Here is a 21,421-nt window from a genome sequence, read left to right as displayed (position 1 = left end):
ATGACCCACTCTCACTAGTATCATTACATATGGATGAGGAAGGACACCACTTCGAATGGGACAACACATCCATCCTAGGACAAGCGAAACAGAAACATACACGAGAGTTCCTCAGAGCATGGCATTCCAACCGGAACTCTATCAACAAACACATTGGCTTGGATCCCATTTACCATCCCTGAGAAAAAGAACAGGAAATTACATCACCATACACAATTATATCACCACAGGAAATGAAATCACCAACTCAGGAAAACCCAAACATATAAATAGAAAGTGGGCTATACCACCAGTGCTTCATCCAGAGGCTCACTGAAGATGTTACCTAGTATGGTGATGAAATGTCTGAAAACAAACCTTCGAGCTCAGCAAGCAAATCTACATCAAGAACTCTTAAAAATTCTCATACCTCATGTAAGTTACAAAAAACACACTTTATTGTAATTAAGCTGGCAAGAAATCAATAGTTTATAGTCCAGAGTATCAACCAAGATGTCTCTGGATGGACTAATGACAGATCTCTGATTTTTAGCAAGAAGGCATATTTTATAACCTTATGTATGTAACAATCACGCATATTCCCTTTTCCACAGGGTATAATATTTCTTTCTGTAATTAAGTTCTCTTAATTAGCAATTAGTTGATTAATTCATTTTAGTCTTATTCTATTAGATCAAGCATACCTATAGATTTAAAATGTTTCCACATCTGGTGTCTTTCTTTTATGTTATAGCAGAAAAAGCTAGACAGTTATCAATATTTTATTCACTATCTGTTGTGTGAGAAAGAACAGCTGCAAGGTTATGTCAAAATTCTTATATTCCTAATGCATTCTCATGGTCACTGTGACTGCAGTAGTCATTTTAACCTTATAAGACAAATTATTATTGCAAGATGAGATTTAAAATGGATACCTTTGATTGATGATTCCCCTCTACTTTATCAGTGTCAGATGCTGAGAGGTGACTCTACAGAAGTTTATAAAATCATAAGGGGCATGGATAAGGTGCAGAGTCAAGCTCTTTACCCCAGGTTAGGGAAATCCAAAACTGGAGATGTGGTTTTAAAGTCAGAGGGAAAATGTTTAAAAGGAACCCGAGGAGCAACTTTCTCACACAGAGGGTGGTGCATATATGGAACGAGCTGCCAGAGGAAGTGCTGGAGGTGGGTACAATTTCAGCATTTAAAAGGCATTTGGACAGGTAGAGGGATAGAAAAGGTTTAGAGGGATATGGGCCCAAACGTAGCCACATAGGACTAATTCAGTCAAAGGGTCTGTTTCGATGCTGTATGACTCAATGTGACTTCATACCCACTGATTGACTCTTAACCCACTTCTGCAAAATTAGGCATAGGCAATAAGCACTGGCCTGGTTAACAAAGCCCAGATCCCATTAACAAATAAAAAATAATTCAGGCTAAAATTATTCATTGAATAAACTTACCCAAAAGGTAATTACCGAGAAGCAGAAGACAAACATCTACAAAGCAATGCTGGTCTGCGTGCAGAGAGTCAAATACAGATCAGCCACTTGCAAAGAAAATCGGAATTCTGATCTATTTTTAATAATACTTTAGCAAAACTGTTAAGCAGTTAATCTTCTCTTTCAGGGTCATTATTTACCTTGAAGGTGCAAATAAACGATGTGGTCACTCGTCATTATCTGGATCAAGTCCTTGTTGATGTCTTTGTAAACTACACAAAAACAAACTCAGCCCTCACTGAAAATGGTGGAGGAGTTCTTTTGAAAGTACCTTACAAGCTGGGCCTTACTCTGACTGTCACAGCACGTAAAGGAGGATACCTGCTAACATCATTGCCTTGGAAAACCCAAAAAGTGCCAGGTAAACGTTAAATCGCCATTTATATTGCCACCTGATCAGTACACTAGAATAGAAATTTCTCTGAACATATTAAAAGAGATTAACGTTTTATGATCTTTGTCCAATTTTGATTGTTCTTCTCTTTTCCTGGGTTCTGCTTCATCCTTTTCATCTAAATTAACTTCAAAATAAAAAGAATGTTTTCTTCAGAGGTATGAGGCATTTATACCAGTCCTATTATTATAGGCCCAACCCTGAAATATAGTCTTCTAAGGAAAAGGAGTAGAATGAATGACATTGTTGGCAGTCAACTACAGAGCATGTAATGAGTCCAGCATTACAATTGCTTTCCCATATGTCCCAATAAGGAAGAGTTTAGATGGAAGCTGCCCTGACTCACCTTTGAATCAATGTCTGTTTTGCTCATAAGTTTGGTTACGATTTCAAAACAGCCTTGCTCACCCTTGACCCTTCAGCCATTGGGTTGGACCATGTATTTTTGTTAGCTTGTATATTATTGTAAGATGCCACAGTATGTAACAGCTCGTTGAAGATGCACTGACAGAACTTTGTTTGACACTTTTAGTCTTGGTTGTCTAATCCATTTGTAGAATCTCCTTTAGAAAATCTTGGGGCTTTCCTTGGGGTCTTAAGTTCCATGTTTTACAGATGAGATTACAGATGAGATTACAGTGTGGAAACAGGCCCTTCGGCCCAACAAGTCCACACTGACCCGCCGAAGCGAAACCCACCCATACCCCTACATTTACCCCTTACCTAACACTACCGGCAATTTAGTATGGCCAATTCACCTAACCTGCACATCTTTGGACTGTGGGAGGAAACCGGAGCACCCGGAGGAAACCCACACAGACACGGGGAGAACGTGCAAACTCCACACAGTCAGTCGCCTGAGTCGGGAATTGAACCCGGGTCTCTGGCGCTGAGAGGCAGCAGTGCTAACCACTGTGCCACCGTGCGACTTCATTATAGTAACAGTATTTATTTGGTGATTTAAAGTTTTGGAAAGCGGTGTCAAAATGTTGGAAGTGTCATTGTATTTTGAACAGTTTAAGTCAGGATTTTCCAAACCATGTTTCATAACCCTGGGTGAGGTCACCAGTGCAAATTTTGAGGTTGTAAGCCGGCTGTATGGTCCTTTTAAATCTCAGAGATGCAACTTTACTTATGAACTCTTTGATATTAACAGTTTCTTGCACCCTTCCTTCCCCAAACATCCCCCTAACACATCAGAAATCTCTTACCCACCCTCCAACCTGTCACAGGTCTGAGGCCATGGCAATTTTCGGGCACCAAATGTGGCCATGTAAACATTTTTGCGAAATACAGGCTTAAATCTTCCTAAAAAGATTTGGTTGTTATACTGAATTCTTACTTTAGAGGTTTATTTTGTTGTGTTATTTCTGTTTTTCAGTTTTTGCAGCTGTAACTCTTTCAATGCTTCCACAAAGTCGAGCAAATCTCTGGCTATTTGAAGACACAATTTTAATTACAGGAGGAAAAATTGGTAGGTGGAGTAATCACTGTTTTTGCTGTTTTATCTTTCATTGATTATTTTGTAGCTTTTTAGTGTTGTTATCAAAAATCTGACAGTGGAGAATACTTTTTTGGAGCACTTTTGAACTTAAATTTGTATCTGTCCTCAAATCCATTATGTACATATATAAAACATGACTATTTGATCCCCTTAGATAATCAAAGACATAAAAGTTATTTTAGTGCACCTTCCTCAGAAAGCTTTTCTGTTTGGATTTTGTTATAAACTTGGGTATGCTTTCAATATCTCCTTGAGTTTGATGTGTTGATCTCTCTTGTGAGTGATCTGAACGTATTCCTTTTATGGGAGTTAACTCTCTGCTGTGTATGTACTTCTGTGACCCAGTAACCCAACATTAAACATAGAGTCATACAGTCATAGAAATATACAACATGGAAACAGACCCTTCGGTCCAACCCATCCATGCCGACCAGCTATTCCAACCCAATCTAGTCCCACTTGCCAGCACCCGGCCCATATCCATCCAAACCCTTCTTATTCATACACCCTTCCAAATGCCTCTTAAATGTTGCAATTGTACCAGCCTCCACCACTTCCTCTGGCAGCTCATTCCATACATGTACCACCCTCTGCGTGAAAAAGTTGCCCCTTAGGTCTCTTTTATATCTTTCCCCTCTCACCCTAAAACTATGCCGTCTAGTTCTGGACTCCCTGACCCCAGGGAAAAGACTTTGCCTATTTACCCTATCCATGCCCCTCATAATTTTGTAAGCCTCTATAAGGTCACCCCTCAGCCTCTGATGCTCCAGGGAAAACAGCCCCAGCCTGTTCAGCCTTTCCCGATAGCTCAAATCCTCCAACCCTGGCAACATCCTTGTAAATCTTTTTTGAACCCCTTCAGGTTTCACAACATCATTCTGAAAAGAAGGAAACCAGAATTGCACGCACTATTCCAACAGTGGCCTAACCAATGTCCTGTACAGCCGCAACATGACCTCCAAACTCCTGTATTCAATACTCTGACCAATAAAGGAAAGCATACCAAATGCCTTCTTCACTATCCTATCTACCTGCGACTCCACTTTCAAGGAGCTGTGAATCTGCACTCCAAGGTCTCTTTGTTCAGCAACACTCCTGAGGACCTTACCATTAAGTGTATAAGTCCTGCTAAAATTTGCTTTTCCAAAATACCCCTTTGTGATTTGAGTCAGTTCTTTGAAATAATGCACATCCAAAAGAATCAATCACTCTTGTAGGAGTGAAAGCAAATAAATGAGATGTGGATTTGGTCAAATCATTAATGAACCTTATTAAAACAGCATCCACACAGAACAACATATGCTTAGTAACCTTCTTCGCTGTGGTGTCATCTGCAAACTTACTAACTATACCTTTTATGCTCATATCCAAATCAGTAGCGGTCCCAGCACCGATCTCTGTGGCACTCCACTGGCTACAGGCCTCCAGTCTGAAAAACAACCCTCCACCATCACCCTCTGTCTTCTACCTTCGAGCCAGTTCTGTATCCAAATGGCTAGCTCTCCCTGTATTCCATGAGATCTAATGTTGCTAACCAGTCTCATGGGGGCATCTTGTCGAACACCGTACTGAAGTCCATATGGATCACGTCTACCACTCTGCCCTCAACAATCATCTTTGTTACTTCTTCATAAACCTCAATCAAGTTTGTGAGACATGATTTCCTACGCACAAAGCCATGTTGACTATCCCTAATTAGTTCTTGCCTTTCCGAATACATGTATATCCTATCCCTCACTGACTTCAGGCTCACCAGTCTGTAGTTCCCGGGCTTGTCCTTATCACCTTTTTTAAATAGTGGCACCACGTTAGCCAACCTCCAGTCTTCTGGCACCTCACCTGTGACTATCGATGATACAACTATTTCAGCAAGGGGCCCAGCAATCACTTCCCTAGTTTCCCACAGATTTCTAAGATACACCTGATCAGGTCCTCAGCATTTATCCACTTTTTTTGCGTTTCAAGACATCCTGCATTTCCTCCTCTGTAATATGGACATTTTTCAAGATGTCACCATCCAATTCCCTACATTCTATATCTTCCATGTCCTTCTCAACAGTAAACACTGATGCAAAATACTTGTTTAATATATCCCCCCCATCTCCTACTGCTCCACACAAAGGCCATCTTGCCGATCTTAGAGGGGCCCTATTCTCTCCCTAGTTAACCTTTTTTCCTTAATGTATTCATAAGAACCCTATTTTCCAAAGTTGGATAAGATGATAAGACTCCCATAGCTTGGAGACAGGCCCTTCGGCCCAACAAGTCCACACCGAACCTCCGAAGAGTAAGCCACCCAGACCCATTAATCTCCCCTATATTTACCCCTGACTAATGCACCTAACACTATGGGCAATTTAGCATGGCCAATTCATCTGACCTGCACATCTTTGGACTGTGGGAGGAAACCCGAGCACCCGGAAGAATCCCAAGCAGACACGGAGAGAATGTGCAAACTCCAGACAGACAGTTGCCCAAGGCGAGAATTGAACCCAGGTCCCTGGCGCTGTGAGGCAGCAGTGCTAACCACTGAGCCACCATGCCACCCCATTATGTTATGTCCCCTTTTTGCCCTCCTGATTTCCCTCTTAAGTATACTCCTAATGCCTTTATACTCTTTTAAGGATTCACTTGATCTATCCTGTCTATACCTGATATATGCTTTCTTCTTTTTCTTAATCAAATTCTCAATTTCTGTCATCTTCCAGCCTTCCCTGTACCTACTAGCCTTTCTTTTCACCCTAACAGGAATATAACAGTCTCTGGGCTCTCATTATCTCATTTCTGAAGACTTCCCACTTTCCAGCGATCTCTGCGAACATCCGCCGCAATCAGCCTTTGAGAGTTCTTGCTCAATGCTATCAAAATTAGCCTTTCTCCAATTAAGAACGTCAACTTTTAGATCTGGTCTATCCTTTTCCATCACTATTTTAAAACTAGTAGAATTATGGTCGCTGGCCCGAAAGTGCTCCCCCACTGACACCTCAGTCACCTGCCTTATTTCCCAAGAGTAGGTCAAGTTTTGCACCTTCTCTCATAGGCACATCCACATGTCATTGGATCATCTTTGTAATCTAACTGGAATAACTCCTCTGTTTTTAATCAGCATCCTGTTTATTCAACCTTTTTTGCATCACTTTACTGCTCATTGACCTCCAGCTCCAAGAATGCAATCTACTGGGCTAACAACGGTTTCTGTGGTTGAGTTCACAGAAATTGAGTTCACAGCAATGGGTGTGAATAGTCCTTAAAATATTGTTAATACTCTGTGGTTGAGATGCTATGAAACTTATCATAAACTTACCACATCTGGAGTTCCTTTAACTGATCCTCTTGAAAGCTGAGCTTTCAAGGTTAATAGGATGAGAGTTAACATTGAGCAAACTGAAGTCTCCATTGGCATTGTATGTAGTGCCACAAACCTTACTGTGAAAGGCTTGATGAATATAGTATCCATTAACAGGCAGTAGTTCCATAGGAAATCTGGGAATCAGGTTTTGAGCCTGACTCTGATGGGAATTTCAGGAAAAGCATACCTTGGCTGAGAACATCATGCTACCTTGTATATCCACAGGTACAGAAAACCTGGAAAGCTATGATATAGAGGTCAAATGGTTTTCTGCCTAACCATATACTTTAGTACAGAAGGATGTAAAGGGGGAAGGTTGTTTTTAACTGAATTATCCCTGTTTAAATATGTATTTTCTTTAGCCTTTTTAAGAAAATGATATCAATATCCCTTTACCTAAAATATCAGAATAAACTGTCTATTTGAAGAGTTTTATTTAATTACAACATGCAAGGCATCCACATCATAAACCAGGTTTAAAATGCAGGATTTCTATTCAAAGTCTTTCCCTTCTCCCAGAAATGCACATCTGAGTATTGAAACCGATCTTGGTTGAAAAGGAGGTGCAGGAACATACTAACCCTGAGGATATCTTGTGAAGCGTGTACGTATTTCAGAAACATTTACAGTGCTTGATGTAAGCTGGAGGTGTAATTGGGACATGACCAGTGGGAATTGAAAATTAGTGAAAGCAGCAAGTAAGGTTGTGTTTTAGCAGATGGTGATGTTTTGGAGCTGGGATTTGCATTGAATGATATAATTGGTGGACTGCTAAATTTGCAAATAACATTAATGCTGTTCCACTGTCCTCGTCTGGTTTAAATTGAGTTTGAAATGACAACTTCAGTTATTTAATGATGTTATGATATGAAGGATCGGAAAAGTTCAGCTAGTCCGTCACGCCAGACACATGTTCAAGGTGTCTCAAGTTCTCACTCTAGTGAAATAACATATAGCCCAAGGGTTGTACTTTTTCAGTCCTTCAATCTATTATACCAGAAAGGTGTTGGATCATCTTCTGTTGTGCCTCAGATGTGGCTGTCCCAAACTTTCTCTGTCCCTCAGGATATAGACTTGAACCTTGGAATGTAGTAGTCTGCAACACCCAGTCAGGCACAGTTCTTCACATTAGAAAATCAGCAAGTTTCAGGCAAGATCTTTCACTGTGTTGATGATCCTTCAGCAGCAGTTGATGTTTATTGTGGTATGTCCTTCTGGGAAACCCATAATACAGACAGTCCTGTGTCTGAAACTTCTTAAAATGAAACTCAACAAAAACTGCTGCATCTGTCTCCAGATCTCTTTTGCAAAGACACACTCCAACAGGTTGTGATAGTGGTCTCTCCACCACCATAACATTCTTGAGGGTAATGTGCAGGGGGGCTGAGGCTCTGATTGTGTAGAATGGATATAATGGCAAATAACATGTTAGCATTTATTTGCAAGTTCTGGTGAGATGACATTCCGTCGGGTGACTGACAGTCTGCCCAGTGAAGCGACCAACAGGATCCATTGCCTCCTTTTCCTGCAGGACTTCAAGGGTGCAAAATATGCACCACTGCCTGATGAACCTGTGATAAAAGATCTTTACCAGCATAATTCTTTCCACAAGGGACAGGTGATATGCTATGGTCCAACTGTTTGGAGCATTCCGTAGCAATGTGTCCTTTGTAGCACCAACGACAGGTAGAACCTCAGCACTTAATGGCACTTGGTGTTACAAACTGATAGCTTCAAGCATCCACATGCAATAAGGGTGGGGAATAAGGGTGATTCTGGGTATATTTTTATCCCCTCTTCATGTGAGGTTTGTGCATTAACCTGGCAAATGGCATCAGTTAATTACATATCTGCCATATGATCTAGCCTTTGTCCCAGTCACAACCCAGCCTATCTGATCTTCATGGTGTTTAGAGTCAGAAAAGAAAATCCCAGCTGTGTGCTCCAGAGGCTCACTACCCTCTAGAAAAAGAAAAGCCTTCTAGCATTTGATTTATTCTGAATACATTGAGTCCTCCCTATTCTTCCAAATTCCAGGGAAGATGGTGAAGTAAAACAAATGTCATTGGACTGATAATTCAAGGATCACATTAATGCTCAGGGACATAGGTTCAAATGGTGTCATGGAAGTGGTGGAATTTAAATGTAATGAATAATTCTGAAATTGATATCTAGTCTCAGTAATGGTGCCATGAAAATATTATTGTCCTAAAAACCCATCTGGTTCTTAAATACCTTAGGGGGAGGAAAATGTACTGCCCTTACATGTGACTCCAGACCCACAATAATATAGATGAATCTTAACTGCCCTCTGACATGGTCTATCAAACCACTCATTTCAAGAGCCATTTTAACCAATTTAATGTAATTCTTTAAAGACATAAGGATTATTGCACAGAGCAGAAGTTTGTAGCATATTAGCACAGATGGAAGTTTGGATAGCTGGCAGGCAGAAAATAGTATGCATAAAAGGTCTTTTTCAGATTGACAAGGTCTGTCAGAGGGACCCAATAGGAGTTTGTCCATCAATGTTATACAATTTATACTAATGACTTCAGGGAATCAGAGACATGGCAGCTTGCACAAAGTATGTTGTGAAGATAACAGAACAATGATGCAGACCGATTATAGACAGATGACGTGACAAAGATCTGGTAGATGGAATGTTATGTGTGAAAATGAGCATTATTCACTTTGGCGGGAAAAATAAATAAGCAGGGAATGATTGCAGAATTCCGAGGTTCAGAGAGATCTAGGTGTGACTCATGTCTTTGAACAAAAAGTTACAATGCATTGACAGCAAGTGATTAATAACATTATTGGAATACTCTCCTTTATTGTGAGGAAATTAAAATAAAAGTTAGGAGGTTTTATGGGTGTAATGCAGGACATTGGTAAGACCAATACTGCATACAGTTTTGGTCTGATTTAAATAAGGATGGAAATTTGTTAATAGGAGTTTAGAGGAGGTCTACTAGATTAATACCAGGACTGATGGGTTTTCTTATGTGGAAAAAATGGGCAGGTTGGGCTTGTTTTCACTGGAGTGTGGAAATGGGAGGAGTGATTTGGTTGAAATGTACAAGGTTCTGAGTGGTCTTGATGAAGCGGTCATGGAAAAAATGCTTCGTTGTGGATGAGTCCAGAACTTGGGTGGCATTGTTTTAAGATTATGGATCAACCCTTTTGGACAGAGATGAGGGGAACATCTTCTGAGGGTTGTGTGACTCTGGATTTTTGTTGGGCAAGGGAATCAAAGGTAGATGAAAGTGTGGAATTCTGTTCACAAATCAATCAGCTATAGCCATATCAACTGGCAGAGAAGCTTTGAAGAGCCAAATGGTCTTCTTCTGCTCCCAATTCATATATTTGCATCAGAAGGCAACCAATCTTTTCATTATTTTGTGGTATTTTAAGATAATTTTGATTCTTCTCTTTGTGTAAATTATGTGCTATCAAGTTGAAAGTTGATGTAGAACTTTACTCCTTTGGTCAACAATATTAAGATGTTGAAGTCAGAAGGAAGACGCCATTTGTTTGAATCAGAAATATAGAATGTAGGGATATCATTATATCCTGAGATTGCAACTGTTATTGTGAAATTCAGGGTGATATCTCACGAGATGGGCTCCATTACAATAGTTTGGCTGTGGAACGTAATTTCTTCCAGGATAGTCAGTATTTGATTGCTTCGGACTGGGTGGAATACATATTTCCCGTGCTCCTAATGATTATGTTTCCCTATGTAAAAATCAAAAAGCAAATAAACTATTTAGAAATAATTTAAAGGAAAGTGATTTTCATCCTGTGTCACTCCTAGTGCTCCAGTGCCCTAAATCAGAAATGCAGCTATAATCCCACTATGTCTCAAACTATAAACTTTCAGTCTGGTTGTATAGTATTAGAGTGAAGATTCCGACAGGGTCATTGTGAAAAGATCTGCAAACCTGTACAAGCAACATATTCGTATTGTGCAGGCCTATGCCTTTAAATGGCTTAATATAATTTCATGTTTGCCACGGTATTTTGTACTTTTCATTCAAAGTGGTATTTTATATGTATGTTAATATTGAATGCCAGTCTCTCAAAACTTAAAGCTTACAGTTAACGTATCTTATTACTGAATAGAACAATGTCACCTAATTCTGCAGCATACTCCAGATCAGGCTTTTGTTTTCCTTCCATTTATGATGAACGTTCTTATGTTTTTGAGATGACCGAAGGTATCCCAGTGTCCAGTTTCCAAAGGGATTGCTGAGACTACCGAAGAACACCTATGTTTCTAATCTAACAGCCTATCTCACAGCTCCACAACCTCCCTGGGGAACAGACAACTTTATCCATACAATGGGAACCTTAATGAACAAATCAAGTAAGAGAATCTCTTGTGAGCATCACATTTCATCTTGTCATCCTGTGTTTTCTTATAGTAGTGGTACTCCTAATACATGCCATTGTGGAAAAGTGCCAAGTCTCTGCAAAATGACTTAATTGAAGGAAGGAGATCGCTATGTGGAAAAATTGCTCTGGCTACTATCATAGATGTGTGAACTGTGAGGAGGCTAGCGATAGACTTGAAGAGGACCTAGATGTTAATTTGTATAGGGCACTATTTTTTTCTCAACTGGAGTTTTGTGTCTATTTCTGGACATCACACTTGAGGAAGGACGTGATGACATTGGATAAAATGCAGAAAGGATTCACAAGAATTGTTCTAGGGATGAGAAACTTCAGTTATGAGGATAGATTGGAGAGGTTAGAACTATTTTCCTTGGAGAAAAGAAGGTTGAGAGGAGATTTGATACAGGCATTCAAAATCAGGAGTATCTGTTTATATTAGGGCAAACTTGGTCCCACTCATGAAAGGATCAAGAACGAGAGGGCACAGATTTAAAGGCATTGGTAAAAGAAAAACTTTTTTTCATGTAGCAAGGAGTTAAGGTCAGAAATGCGTGGCATGCGAGCATGCTGGAGGTATGTTCAAATGAAGCTTCCAACTGCAAGTTAGACAGTTATTTGAAAGGGTAGAATGTACAGTGTTACAGGGAGATGGTGGCAAAATGACAATAAGTAAATTGCACATTTGGTGCAGGCATGCTGGGTAGAATGGTCTCTTTCTACACTCTATGAATGCTGTTTTTCTGTGACAGGAAGGTGGAATGGATGTACATGTAGCAAATAAAATTTAAAGCAGAGAAGTTTGAAGTAATGCATTTTTGTAGAAAGAATAAGGTGGGGCAATAGACAATAAAGGGTATACAGTTGGAAAAGAAGGGGGCATGGAAATAAACATGCACAAATTATTGAAGGTGGTTCCAGATTGAGGAAGTGCTTGATATGGCTTACGAAATTCTAGGCTCTATAATCAAGCGTACAAGCAAAGAGCATAAAAACCAAAGAAAATGTGGTGAGTCTTTTCAACTGGACTATCATGTCTAATTCTGGGCATTTTAAATTAAGGTGAGTCTGTTGACTTAGGGAGGGTATCTGAAATATATACACAAGTAATTCCAGGGATGAGAGACTTCAGTTAGATTAGTGAGGTAGAGATTTTTATCCTTGGAGCAAAGAGGAAAGAAGAGATTTGACAGACATTGTGAGTGGTTTGAACAGAGTAGATGGAAGAGATTGATCCCATTGATAGAATGGTCAAGAACAAGAGCACATGGTTTTAAGGCAATCGACAAAAAAGCCAGGACAAGATCAGGAAAAAAGCCTTCTTACACTGCAATTGTTCAGGATGTGGAAAGTACTGCCTGAAAGTGGTGGAGCCAGATTTAATCATTGCCTTCAAAACACAAATGGATAATTATCTGAAACAAAAATAAAATCCAGGCTACACTGAACTGAGAAGTAACTTCCATAACTTTCAAACTCGAGGTAAAACGCTAACTTCACTGGTTAAACTTTCTTTAATTCCACAGATTTTCATTGAAGTAACTGATGCTCAACCTGATCCACAGATTGTTGTAAATATTTTATTACAATGGTAACCAATTTACTCTTCTGCTTGTGTACAATTATATGCCAACGAAAACTACATTTATTAGAATTTAAAAAGAAATAACACATAATCCAAGAAAGTAGATGAGTGCAATATGGTAGATGTTGCCTACACGGACTTTAGCAAGGCCTTTGAGAATATACCGCATGGTCGGTTGTTCAGTAAGATTAAATCTCACAGGTACCAGGGAGAGCTAGCCAATTGGAGACAAAGCTAGTTTGATGGTAGAAGTCAGAGGGTGGTGGTAGAGGGTTGTTTTTCAGATTGGAGGCCTGTGACCAGTGGTGTGCCACAGAGATCGCTGCCTTGCCAATGGTTACTTGACATTTATATAAATGATTTGGATGAGAATTTAGGAGCTATGCTTAGTAAGTTTGCGGATCGATACCAAGATTGGTGACATAGTGGACAGTGAGGAATGTTATGTGGCGATGCAGCAAGATCTTGATCAACTGGGTCAGTGGGTTGAGGAATGGAAGATGGAGTTTAATACAGATAAATGTAAGGTGTTGCATTTTGAGATGGCAAACCAGGGCAGGGTTAACACAGTCAATGGTGGGGCCCTTCGGAGTATTATAGAACTATGAGGTTTTGGGGTACAGGTTCATAGCTCCTTAACAATGGAGTCACAAGTTGACAGGGTAGTGAAGAACGCTTTCAGCTAACTTTTTTTGGTCAGAGTATTGAGTATGGGAGTTGGGACACCTTGTTGCACCTGTACAAGATGTTGGTGAGGCTATAGTTGGAGTACTGCATGTAGTTCTGGTCACCCTACCATAGAAAGAATATTATTAAACGAGAAAGTGTGCAGAAAAGATTTACTAGGATGCTACCTGGACTGTAAGGTTTGAGGTTGGATAGGCTGGGACCTTTTCCCCTGGAGCCTAGGTTACTGAGGGGTGACTGTATAGAGGTATATAAAATCATGAGAGGCTTAGACAAGGTTGATAGCCAACAGCTTTTCCCCATGGAAGGGAAGTCAACAACTAGATGACATAGGTTTACAATGAGAGGGGAGAGATACAAAAGAGTTCGGGGGGCAATTTCATCACTCAGAGGGTAGTCTGTGTCCGGAATGGGCTGTCAGAGGTAGTGGTGGAAGCGAATATTTCATAATTTAAGAAACATTTAGACAGGTACATGGTTGAGATAGGTATAGATACATATAGGAGAAAGTGAGGAGTGCAGATGCTGGAGATCAAAGCTGAAAAATGTGTTGCTGGAAAAGCGCAGCAGGTCAGGCAGCATCCAAGGAGCAGGAGAATCGACGTTTCAGGCATAAGCCCTTCTTCAGATACATATAGACCAAATGCAGGCAAATAGAAGTAATTTAAGGTGTGAAACCTGGGCAGCAGAGGTAAGTTGGGCCGAGAGGCATGTTTTCAAGCTGTAGACCTCCGTGATTCTATAATCAAAAAACACAAGGAGAAACCCATGCTAAAATATTCGCAATGGCCACTGGTAATTTCTCATTCAAATAGCAACTTGAGAAATTGTTGCTGTTGCTGCCTCACCAACAAATTTTTGGAACAACGCACGTCATTAAGTGTGTGTTCATTTTTGTTTGGTTGACTGACAAATCCATATTTGATCTCATACAGAAATTTACTTCCATATTAATGTGAATCTGTTTGCATTTTACACAATTCTTTAAAAGAATATTATTTCTCCTACAGGACTGAAGAGCATTGAATTGACACCTCTTGCTGCTGTTAGTGTTCAGTTGTTTTCTGCTGAAGAAAATGTGAAAGTTTCGGGATCCATTCAAATTACATTACCTCTTGGACCAACAGACATAGTGACACATGCAGATGCCCTTCCAGCCTGGACATTTGACCTGAAAATTGGTATGTGAGTGAATCTCAATATCTGAGCCACCATGAGGTGGCACTTTGGCTCAGTGGTTAGCACTGCTGCCTCAAAGCATGAGTTATCCTGGTTCGATTCCAGCTTCAGGTGACTGTGTGGAGTTTGCACATTCTCCCCGAGTCTGCGTGGGTTTCCTCCAGGTGCTCCATTTTCCTCACACAGTCCAAAGGTGTGCGGGTTAGGTGAATTGGACATGCCAGATTCCCCATAGTGTTCAGGGATGTGTAGATTAGGTGCATTAGTCAGGGGGGCCGAAGGGTCTGTTTCCACACTAGGGATTCTATTTTTAAAAATCTATAATTCTGATTAATGTGGAACAATAATGATACCCCGTGGAACAAACAATAGTTTGTTTGTACACTGAAGTGCAACAGTCAAAATGTTAGCGAAATGGCCTGATTACATGCTTTCACTCAATAGGAGAGTATTAAGTTGCAGTAACATATTACTTATTCAATTTCTGGTGTTGACAGATGCAATTTGATTTTAGTTTAAATGTACAGATGAGAAGAGCTATTAAACCTTTCAGATAATTTTTTGACAACATTCCAAAATTCCATCCAATCTGCCCTCTATCTCAGTGCAGTATCTGACTGCCTCTTGCATGGCTCAAGACGTTTCTCCTCCACTAATCTACCATGAGGATCATTTCCCTAAGCTGCATCTCAAAGTCTGATAAACTTGTCTGTGGCCTCTCCCTTGAGAGAGAGCTAGACTACCTCATTTCCACATATCTTAGTACATGCAGATCCAAACTGTAGCACTGTGGTACTTGTGAGCCTTTATCAGGGCTGGTGGCTACTGGTAGCAGATCAAGTGATACTGCCTCTTCATCAGTTTTGTGCTGCTTCTCTTTCTCCTACTGGAGCTTTGTGTCTGTGCAGCTGACAGTAATAGGGTAGCGTAAAGCAGGAATTGAAAAGGAGCTGTTCAGGGTGGGAAGCAGGCAGTGAGACAGTATGATGAGAGTGTACAGGCTGTGAAAAGAGACTTAATGCAGGAATGTATCACCATACCCAATGTCTTCACTGATACAGGGGGCCCATTACAAATGTCATCTTGATGCTGAGATCCAACATGGCCATGTGCCTCAGGAGTTGAGGGATTCTTTTGCTTTATCATTTCTACTGCCCTCACTTTTGGTGTCAAGGAGCAAGGGCAGGTTGCCAATGATTGTTAGGATTGGTGATGAATGGTGCAGTCAGCAGGTGGGTTTACATCTAACGCCATTAGGATATACATAAGGATGAGCTAGATTTTCAGTCTGTTCAGTCTGAATTCTAAATGCTAGGGACTTTAGATGGATGAGTGAAGGGTAGGGAGTGCATTGCGCAGTTTGAGAAGCTTGTGGTGAGATGGGTAGGGGATGTCTGTTGACACAGACACACTCTGACCTTGAGTGCTCATGTGGCATCTTGTGAATGTGGCCATGATGAGATGCCAGTGTAGGACTGAGGTGGACAAAGAAAGAAGTCACACAACGCCAGGTTATAGTCCAACAGGTTTAATTAAAATCACAAGCTTTCAGAGCGCTGCTCCTTTGTCAGGTGAAGGATCACCTGACGAAGAAGTGCCACTCTGAAAGCTTGTGAGTTTAAGTAAACCGGTTGGACTATAACCTGGTATCATGTGACTTCTAAATTCTTGGGGCCAGACTCTGGAAGTTAACCTCTCTGGTTACCTGCTTCCACTCACCTAAGGAGAGTATTCTTCCAGAGCCTCACTGGAACCATGCCATTGAACCTTCAGCCCCATGCCTTTAATGCCTCCAAAGTGGGAGCCTGTAAGTGCCCTCAGGTTCATTTTGCCATAGTTTACATTTAAGCAGCTTTCCTCTTTGCAGTTTACTTTTAAGAGAGGCAGCCTTTGTTTTTAAAGCATCATGTTGTTTGTGAGTCATGTAAATTGGCTCTCCTGCAGAGCTTTGAGGCAGCTGACAGCATTAGGAAGACAGCAGTGCTGAACCCACTGAAGTAAAAATGCTACAGTCATTCAGATGAGATGGATGCACCAAATTTACATTTTTACCTCAGTGCCCACGTCCAAAAATCAGAGTAATCCTATTTCTATTGCAGTGTCTTTCAAAGGCTGAGAAGTCCACATTTTTCAATAAATCATTCCATTAACACAAAGGGTAGGACCAGGCTAGGAGACCTTCCTGCTTTCCCCTGATAAAGTCAGCTGCAGTGAAGATTGAGTTTGGCTTTCCTGTCCACAGGCCAATTGACACCCTTAAATGGGACACACCCCAAACCCCCCAACCCAAAAAAGGTCATGGGGCTTTCCTCAGAAGCTACCTCATTTAAGTGCAATCCAGGGCCTGCATTGTTGTTCTTTGTCTGCATCAGCATCAGCAGTGGCTATTTCTTGGAGGCGGAATGCTTATCTTGAAGGTATCTGGAGCCTTGACTGCACACTATTGGAATTTGAACCATATTCCAGGAAATGGCAAGTTTGCCCTGACTTTCTGGCTGGGAAGTGGGGCCAGTGATGTGGCCATTATGTTACTCCAAGATACCAGCCTTTAGTTTAAATTCGCAGAAAGTCTAAAGTTTGATACTTGTAATTTAAGTGCCAGATGGTGAATTGCATAGGAACTGTGAAAAAATTAAAATTGTTCCACTCTTTAAGTTTTGAGGAATGGTTGAAATAAGCTGAAGAACTAACATTTAGGGAGGAATTTAATGACCTCACCTGTGGTGAGCTTGGTGATGGGAGAGTGGTGTGTTGAGAACCCACCCTCATTTCACCTTTGTCCTATGATGTCCTGTTTCTGTCATCAGTTGAAACCTCTGGCAGCGAAAAGATTCATCATGTGGAAAATTCCAAAAGCAATTCTGTCACAGTTCCTTGTGGACCTTCAGGCAGTTCCTTGTTCAGAGGCACTCAGTGTCCGATCAAGGGACCTGACATTGGAGAGGAGAAAGGCTCATTGAAAGCCAACACTGCTTTTCTCCAAGATAATATTCCTAATCCCAACATAACTTAGTTGTAGCCTGGGTCACATATGATCCTGACCCTGACCCTGTCCATTATTGGCAGCAACCATTGCCTTCACATATTGGCCAGTGGCTCATGGTGGGTAGGACTTCTGCCTGTAGTCCCTGGTCCTGAACAAGACCTTTTGCTACTCAGTTAAATACTGTTGCCACTTAATGCATTGGATCTTCCTGAAAAGAACAGATATGGGACTGTCACTCACTGTCCAGTGAGTCATCATTCTTGTCATCTGCATTAGATTCCACTGGTAGATTATTATGTTAAATTTAGTAAATGCCATGAAATTAAAGCTGACTTAACTTTTATTTGGCATTTTCATAGAATCCCTATATTGTGGAAGAAGACCATTTGGCCCGGAGTCCACACTGACCCTCCAAAAAGCATCTGACCCAGATCCATTCCCTTCCTCATCTCTGTAACCCTGCATTTCCTACAGCTAATCCACATAACCTACACATCCCTGGATACTATGGACAATTTAGCATGGTCAGTGGAAGCCCACGCAGACATGGGGAGAATGTGCAAACTCCACACTTGGTCACTTGAGAGTGGAATTGAACCGGGGTCCCTGACACTGTGAGGCTGTAATGCTAACCACTGAGCCACTGTGCCGCCCCTGTAGACAAGTTTACTATTTATTTAATGTATATTTAAAGTACAAACTGATAAGGTTCCCAATTCTAAATTAAAACCCAGAACTGTAATTCCAAGGATAGTAGGTAACTGGCATTAATTTGAATTGTTTCTGAAAAATATCTGATGTCTAATGATTCTTCTATATTTCACTGCATCAAAACATAGCAGTTGATGGTTTCCACTTGTTGCAGTGGTATTTCAGAATCCTTTTGCACTGGAGAGTCATCCCCATCTATTTTTACCACTCTTTTTCTTAGCAGCCTGAAGCAAGTCATCTATTCACCCACTCAGCTGCGGTTTTACAAACATTTTCGGCTCTAGGGTATAAGTGGAAAATACAGTTATTTCAACATAAAAAGCACATTTTAGTACCAGTAACTGATCATAAAAAAACGGACTTTAAATAGAAGTAGAATTGACTATTTAGCCCCTTGAGCCAGATCCACCATTCACTGAGATCATGGCTGATGTATGCCCTAACTCATTGCGCCCCTTTACTCCATATCTGTTAATATCTTTGGTTATCAATAATCAATCATTTTGAGTTTTAAAATTAACAATTTTGTCATTTGTGGAAGAAAGTTCCAAACTTCCACCACCTTTTATATAAAGATATGTTTCCTAATTTTACGCCTGAAGATCTGTCTGCATAATTTTGACCTTAACTTTCTCATCATGGACTTTCCAAATAGTAAATATACTGTATCTGATTGACGTTCTCTAATACCTCTTATTTATTTTTATTATTTTACTTGTTTTTCTAATCAACCTGTTCAGAGCGATTATTACACGTCTGAAGCAAATGGGACTTGAAACTGGATCTCCAGGTCCAGGGGTAGGGACATTACTATTGCATTCCAATCACCTGTTAACCGTCTAAATTTCAGGGAAAGTCACCTTGGTCTCCATGTAATTTAGCCCTTGCGATCCAGGTTTCATTCTAATAAATCTACTTTGAACTTCCTTCAAGGCCATTGTATCCTCCTCCAGGCATAATGCCCAGAACTGCTCACAGTACTCCATACTGTACATAGTGTAAACTGGGTTTGCATCTTTGAAACATGACTTTTTAAATTGTTGTATTGTTATGATACAGAGGTGAACCCTTCTGTTAATTAAACAAAACACCCAGAAAAGCTCACCTCACCTCGTAATCTATTAAAATATGAATGGCAGAGAACTCCCAAATTCCATTATTTAAAGAAAATAAAATCAATTTATTCTTTAAGTCTAAAAGTGAACATTAAACAACAAGTATTCATAACTCTAAGCAGTTTCTCTTAACTGCTTATTACATGCTTCCAACTCTTTAACAATATACTGTTCCAATAAAATTGAATTTATTGTCATGTGTATTGAGGCACTGAACACTTAGTAAAATTGCATCACTTAATTTCAAAACAATACAGCGGCTGTCGTCTTTATATCTCTTCTTCTGGCTGAAGATCTCCCTGGGTTGTCTTCTTTCTTTTTACTGTGAATATTTTTCATATGAAAGATACATTTGATAGAGTGTTTCAATGTCTTGGGTCTCTCTTGATGGCAGTTACTCTGTCTGATTTTCAAAATGCCTGCCTTTTTTATATCCCTAACATTGGATAGTCTCATTGGATGTTGACAAAACAGTAAATTCAAACTAGATTGGGTTTTAGTATCCTGGAGCTTAATTTAAACTGATGGGTTAAATTCGAATTATTGTCAAACACTACTGTTGTTAGAATACTGAATGGACTCTCAAACTCTTAACATTCACTTGCACCTGTGTTTTTGTTTTTGCTGCAGTTACCTATTTACTTATCTATGCTACTTAACTCTGTGATCTGCCTGTATGGCTCCCAAGACAAAGCTTTTCACTGTGCCTCGATACACGTGACAATAAATTCAGTTCAATTCGGTACGCAAACATTTTCTGTCTGTGTCCTGACAACACAATCTGGTGCACTTCTGGCCATTTCTCCTCTGCACTCACCTGCTATGGTCTCCATTTTCGTCTTTGGATTCTACCTTTAAGATAATAACCGTCAGGAATACATTCTGATTCCTTTTCTGAGTATGCATCTACATATAAGTATATATATATATATATATATATATATATCTTTTATTGTCTTGTCTTTCTGTTGTAAGTCCATCAGCCTTTCAGTACTAAACACTTCTGCCTGATTCGCCGCCTGTTCAGGTTTTTCTTGCATCAGTACATCAAACAGACTGTCCGCTAACTGAACCTCAACTCCTTCATCTTTCTCTTGAGTTTTTGCTTCGTGCTGTGACTTATGATAGTGAGATCTTGTTGCTACACAGTTTAGAAAAATGCCAGGGTATTTTTCTTTCAATTCCTCAGTTCCCTGTTCTTCTTTGGCCTCTCCACAACAAGGGGTGTCACTCCCACCTTGGATCCTGCTAAATTGTTCCCAAGAAAAAACTATTCTTGGAATTGACACTCTATCAGATAATCACTCCTACTGTTACTTCCCCAGTCTTGAGTTGGCATTCCAACCTGATCTCATGTAGGGGAACGCTAAATTTCTGTCCATCTATTCCACAAATTACCACTCTCTGGCAAAACATATCAGAAGGAGTGCAAATATGTTTATCTCTTACTATTAGAAACTGATTAGATCCTATATCTCTCAAAATTATCGCTTCTTTCCCTCCTGCCCTGCTCTTCCAGAACAAACTTTACCCACAAAGGCGAAGTCTTTATAGAGATTGGGCATTAACTCAATACTCAGCCCCTGCTAAGGCTGTGTACTTTCCTGCAGCTCCTCGATTTTTCTTGGGATTTGCTTTACTGCTTTCAATAATGCCACTGGCTTAGCCTCTTTTACCATATTGTTTCCCACGGTGTCTTTCTTCAATGACCAGCACTATGGCTTTACATGTCCCACCTTACCACAGTGGAAACACGTGAGGCCTTTCGCCTCCTTTTCACCCTCTTGGGCTTTTCTTTTACCTTGGTAAACTGTTACCATTGTGCTCTACTCTTTATTTTGTATCTCCAATTTCTATCCCTCACAGGATGAAATTCTTGCCAGAGGCTAAATTTTGCCTTATGCACTAATGCATATAAATCTGCCATCTCTGCTGCTCTTCTCACTTCTTGAACTTTCTGTTGATCCACATGAATTTCTATCATGTCTGGAAATGAGTTTTTAAATTCCTCCAGCAAAATAATCTCTCT

General features: G+C 40.3%; 1 protein-coding gene across 1 annotated transcript in view; it reads left to right on the top strand.

Moving 5' to 3' along the window:
• LOC122551480 (protein FAM171B) overlaps nucleotides 1–21,421 on the top strand; it is a 79,716-nt gene that overhangs the window by 34,070 nt on the left and 24,225 nt on the right. Inside the window, exons 2-5 of the mRNA XM_043693447.1 lie at nucleotides 1,612–1,845; nucleotides 3,260–3,352; nucleotides 10,945–11,103; nucleotides 14,412–14,582. Coding sequence (XP_043549382.1) covers nucleotides 1,612–1,845; nucleotides 3,260–3,352; nucleotides 10,945–11,103; nucleotides 14,412–14,582 — 657 coding nt within the window. The remainder of the gene's footprint in view (nucleotides 1–1,611; nucleotides 1,846–3,259; nucleotides 3,353–10,944; nucleotides 11,104–14,411; nucleotides 14,583–21,421) is intronic.

Source organism: Chiloscyllium plagiosum, chromosome 7 (genome assembly GCF_004010195.1).
Source record: "Chiloscyllium plagiosum isolate BGI_BamShark_2017 chromosome 7, ASM401019v2, whole genome shotgun sequence".
NCBI lineage: Eukaryota > Metazoa > Chordata > Chondrichthyes > Orectolobiformes > Hemiscylliidae > Chiloscyllium > Chiloscyllium plagiosum.
The sequence above is the reverse complement of the archived record's forward strand: the minus strand, read 5'-3'. Positions and strand labels throughout refer to the sequence as shown.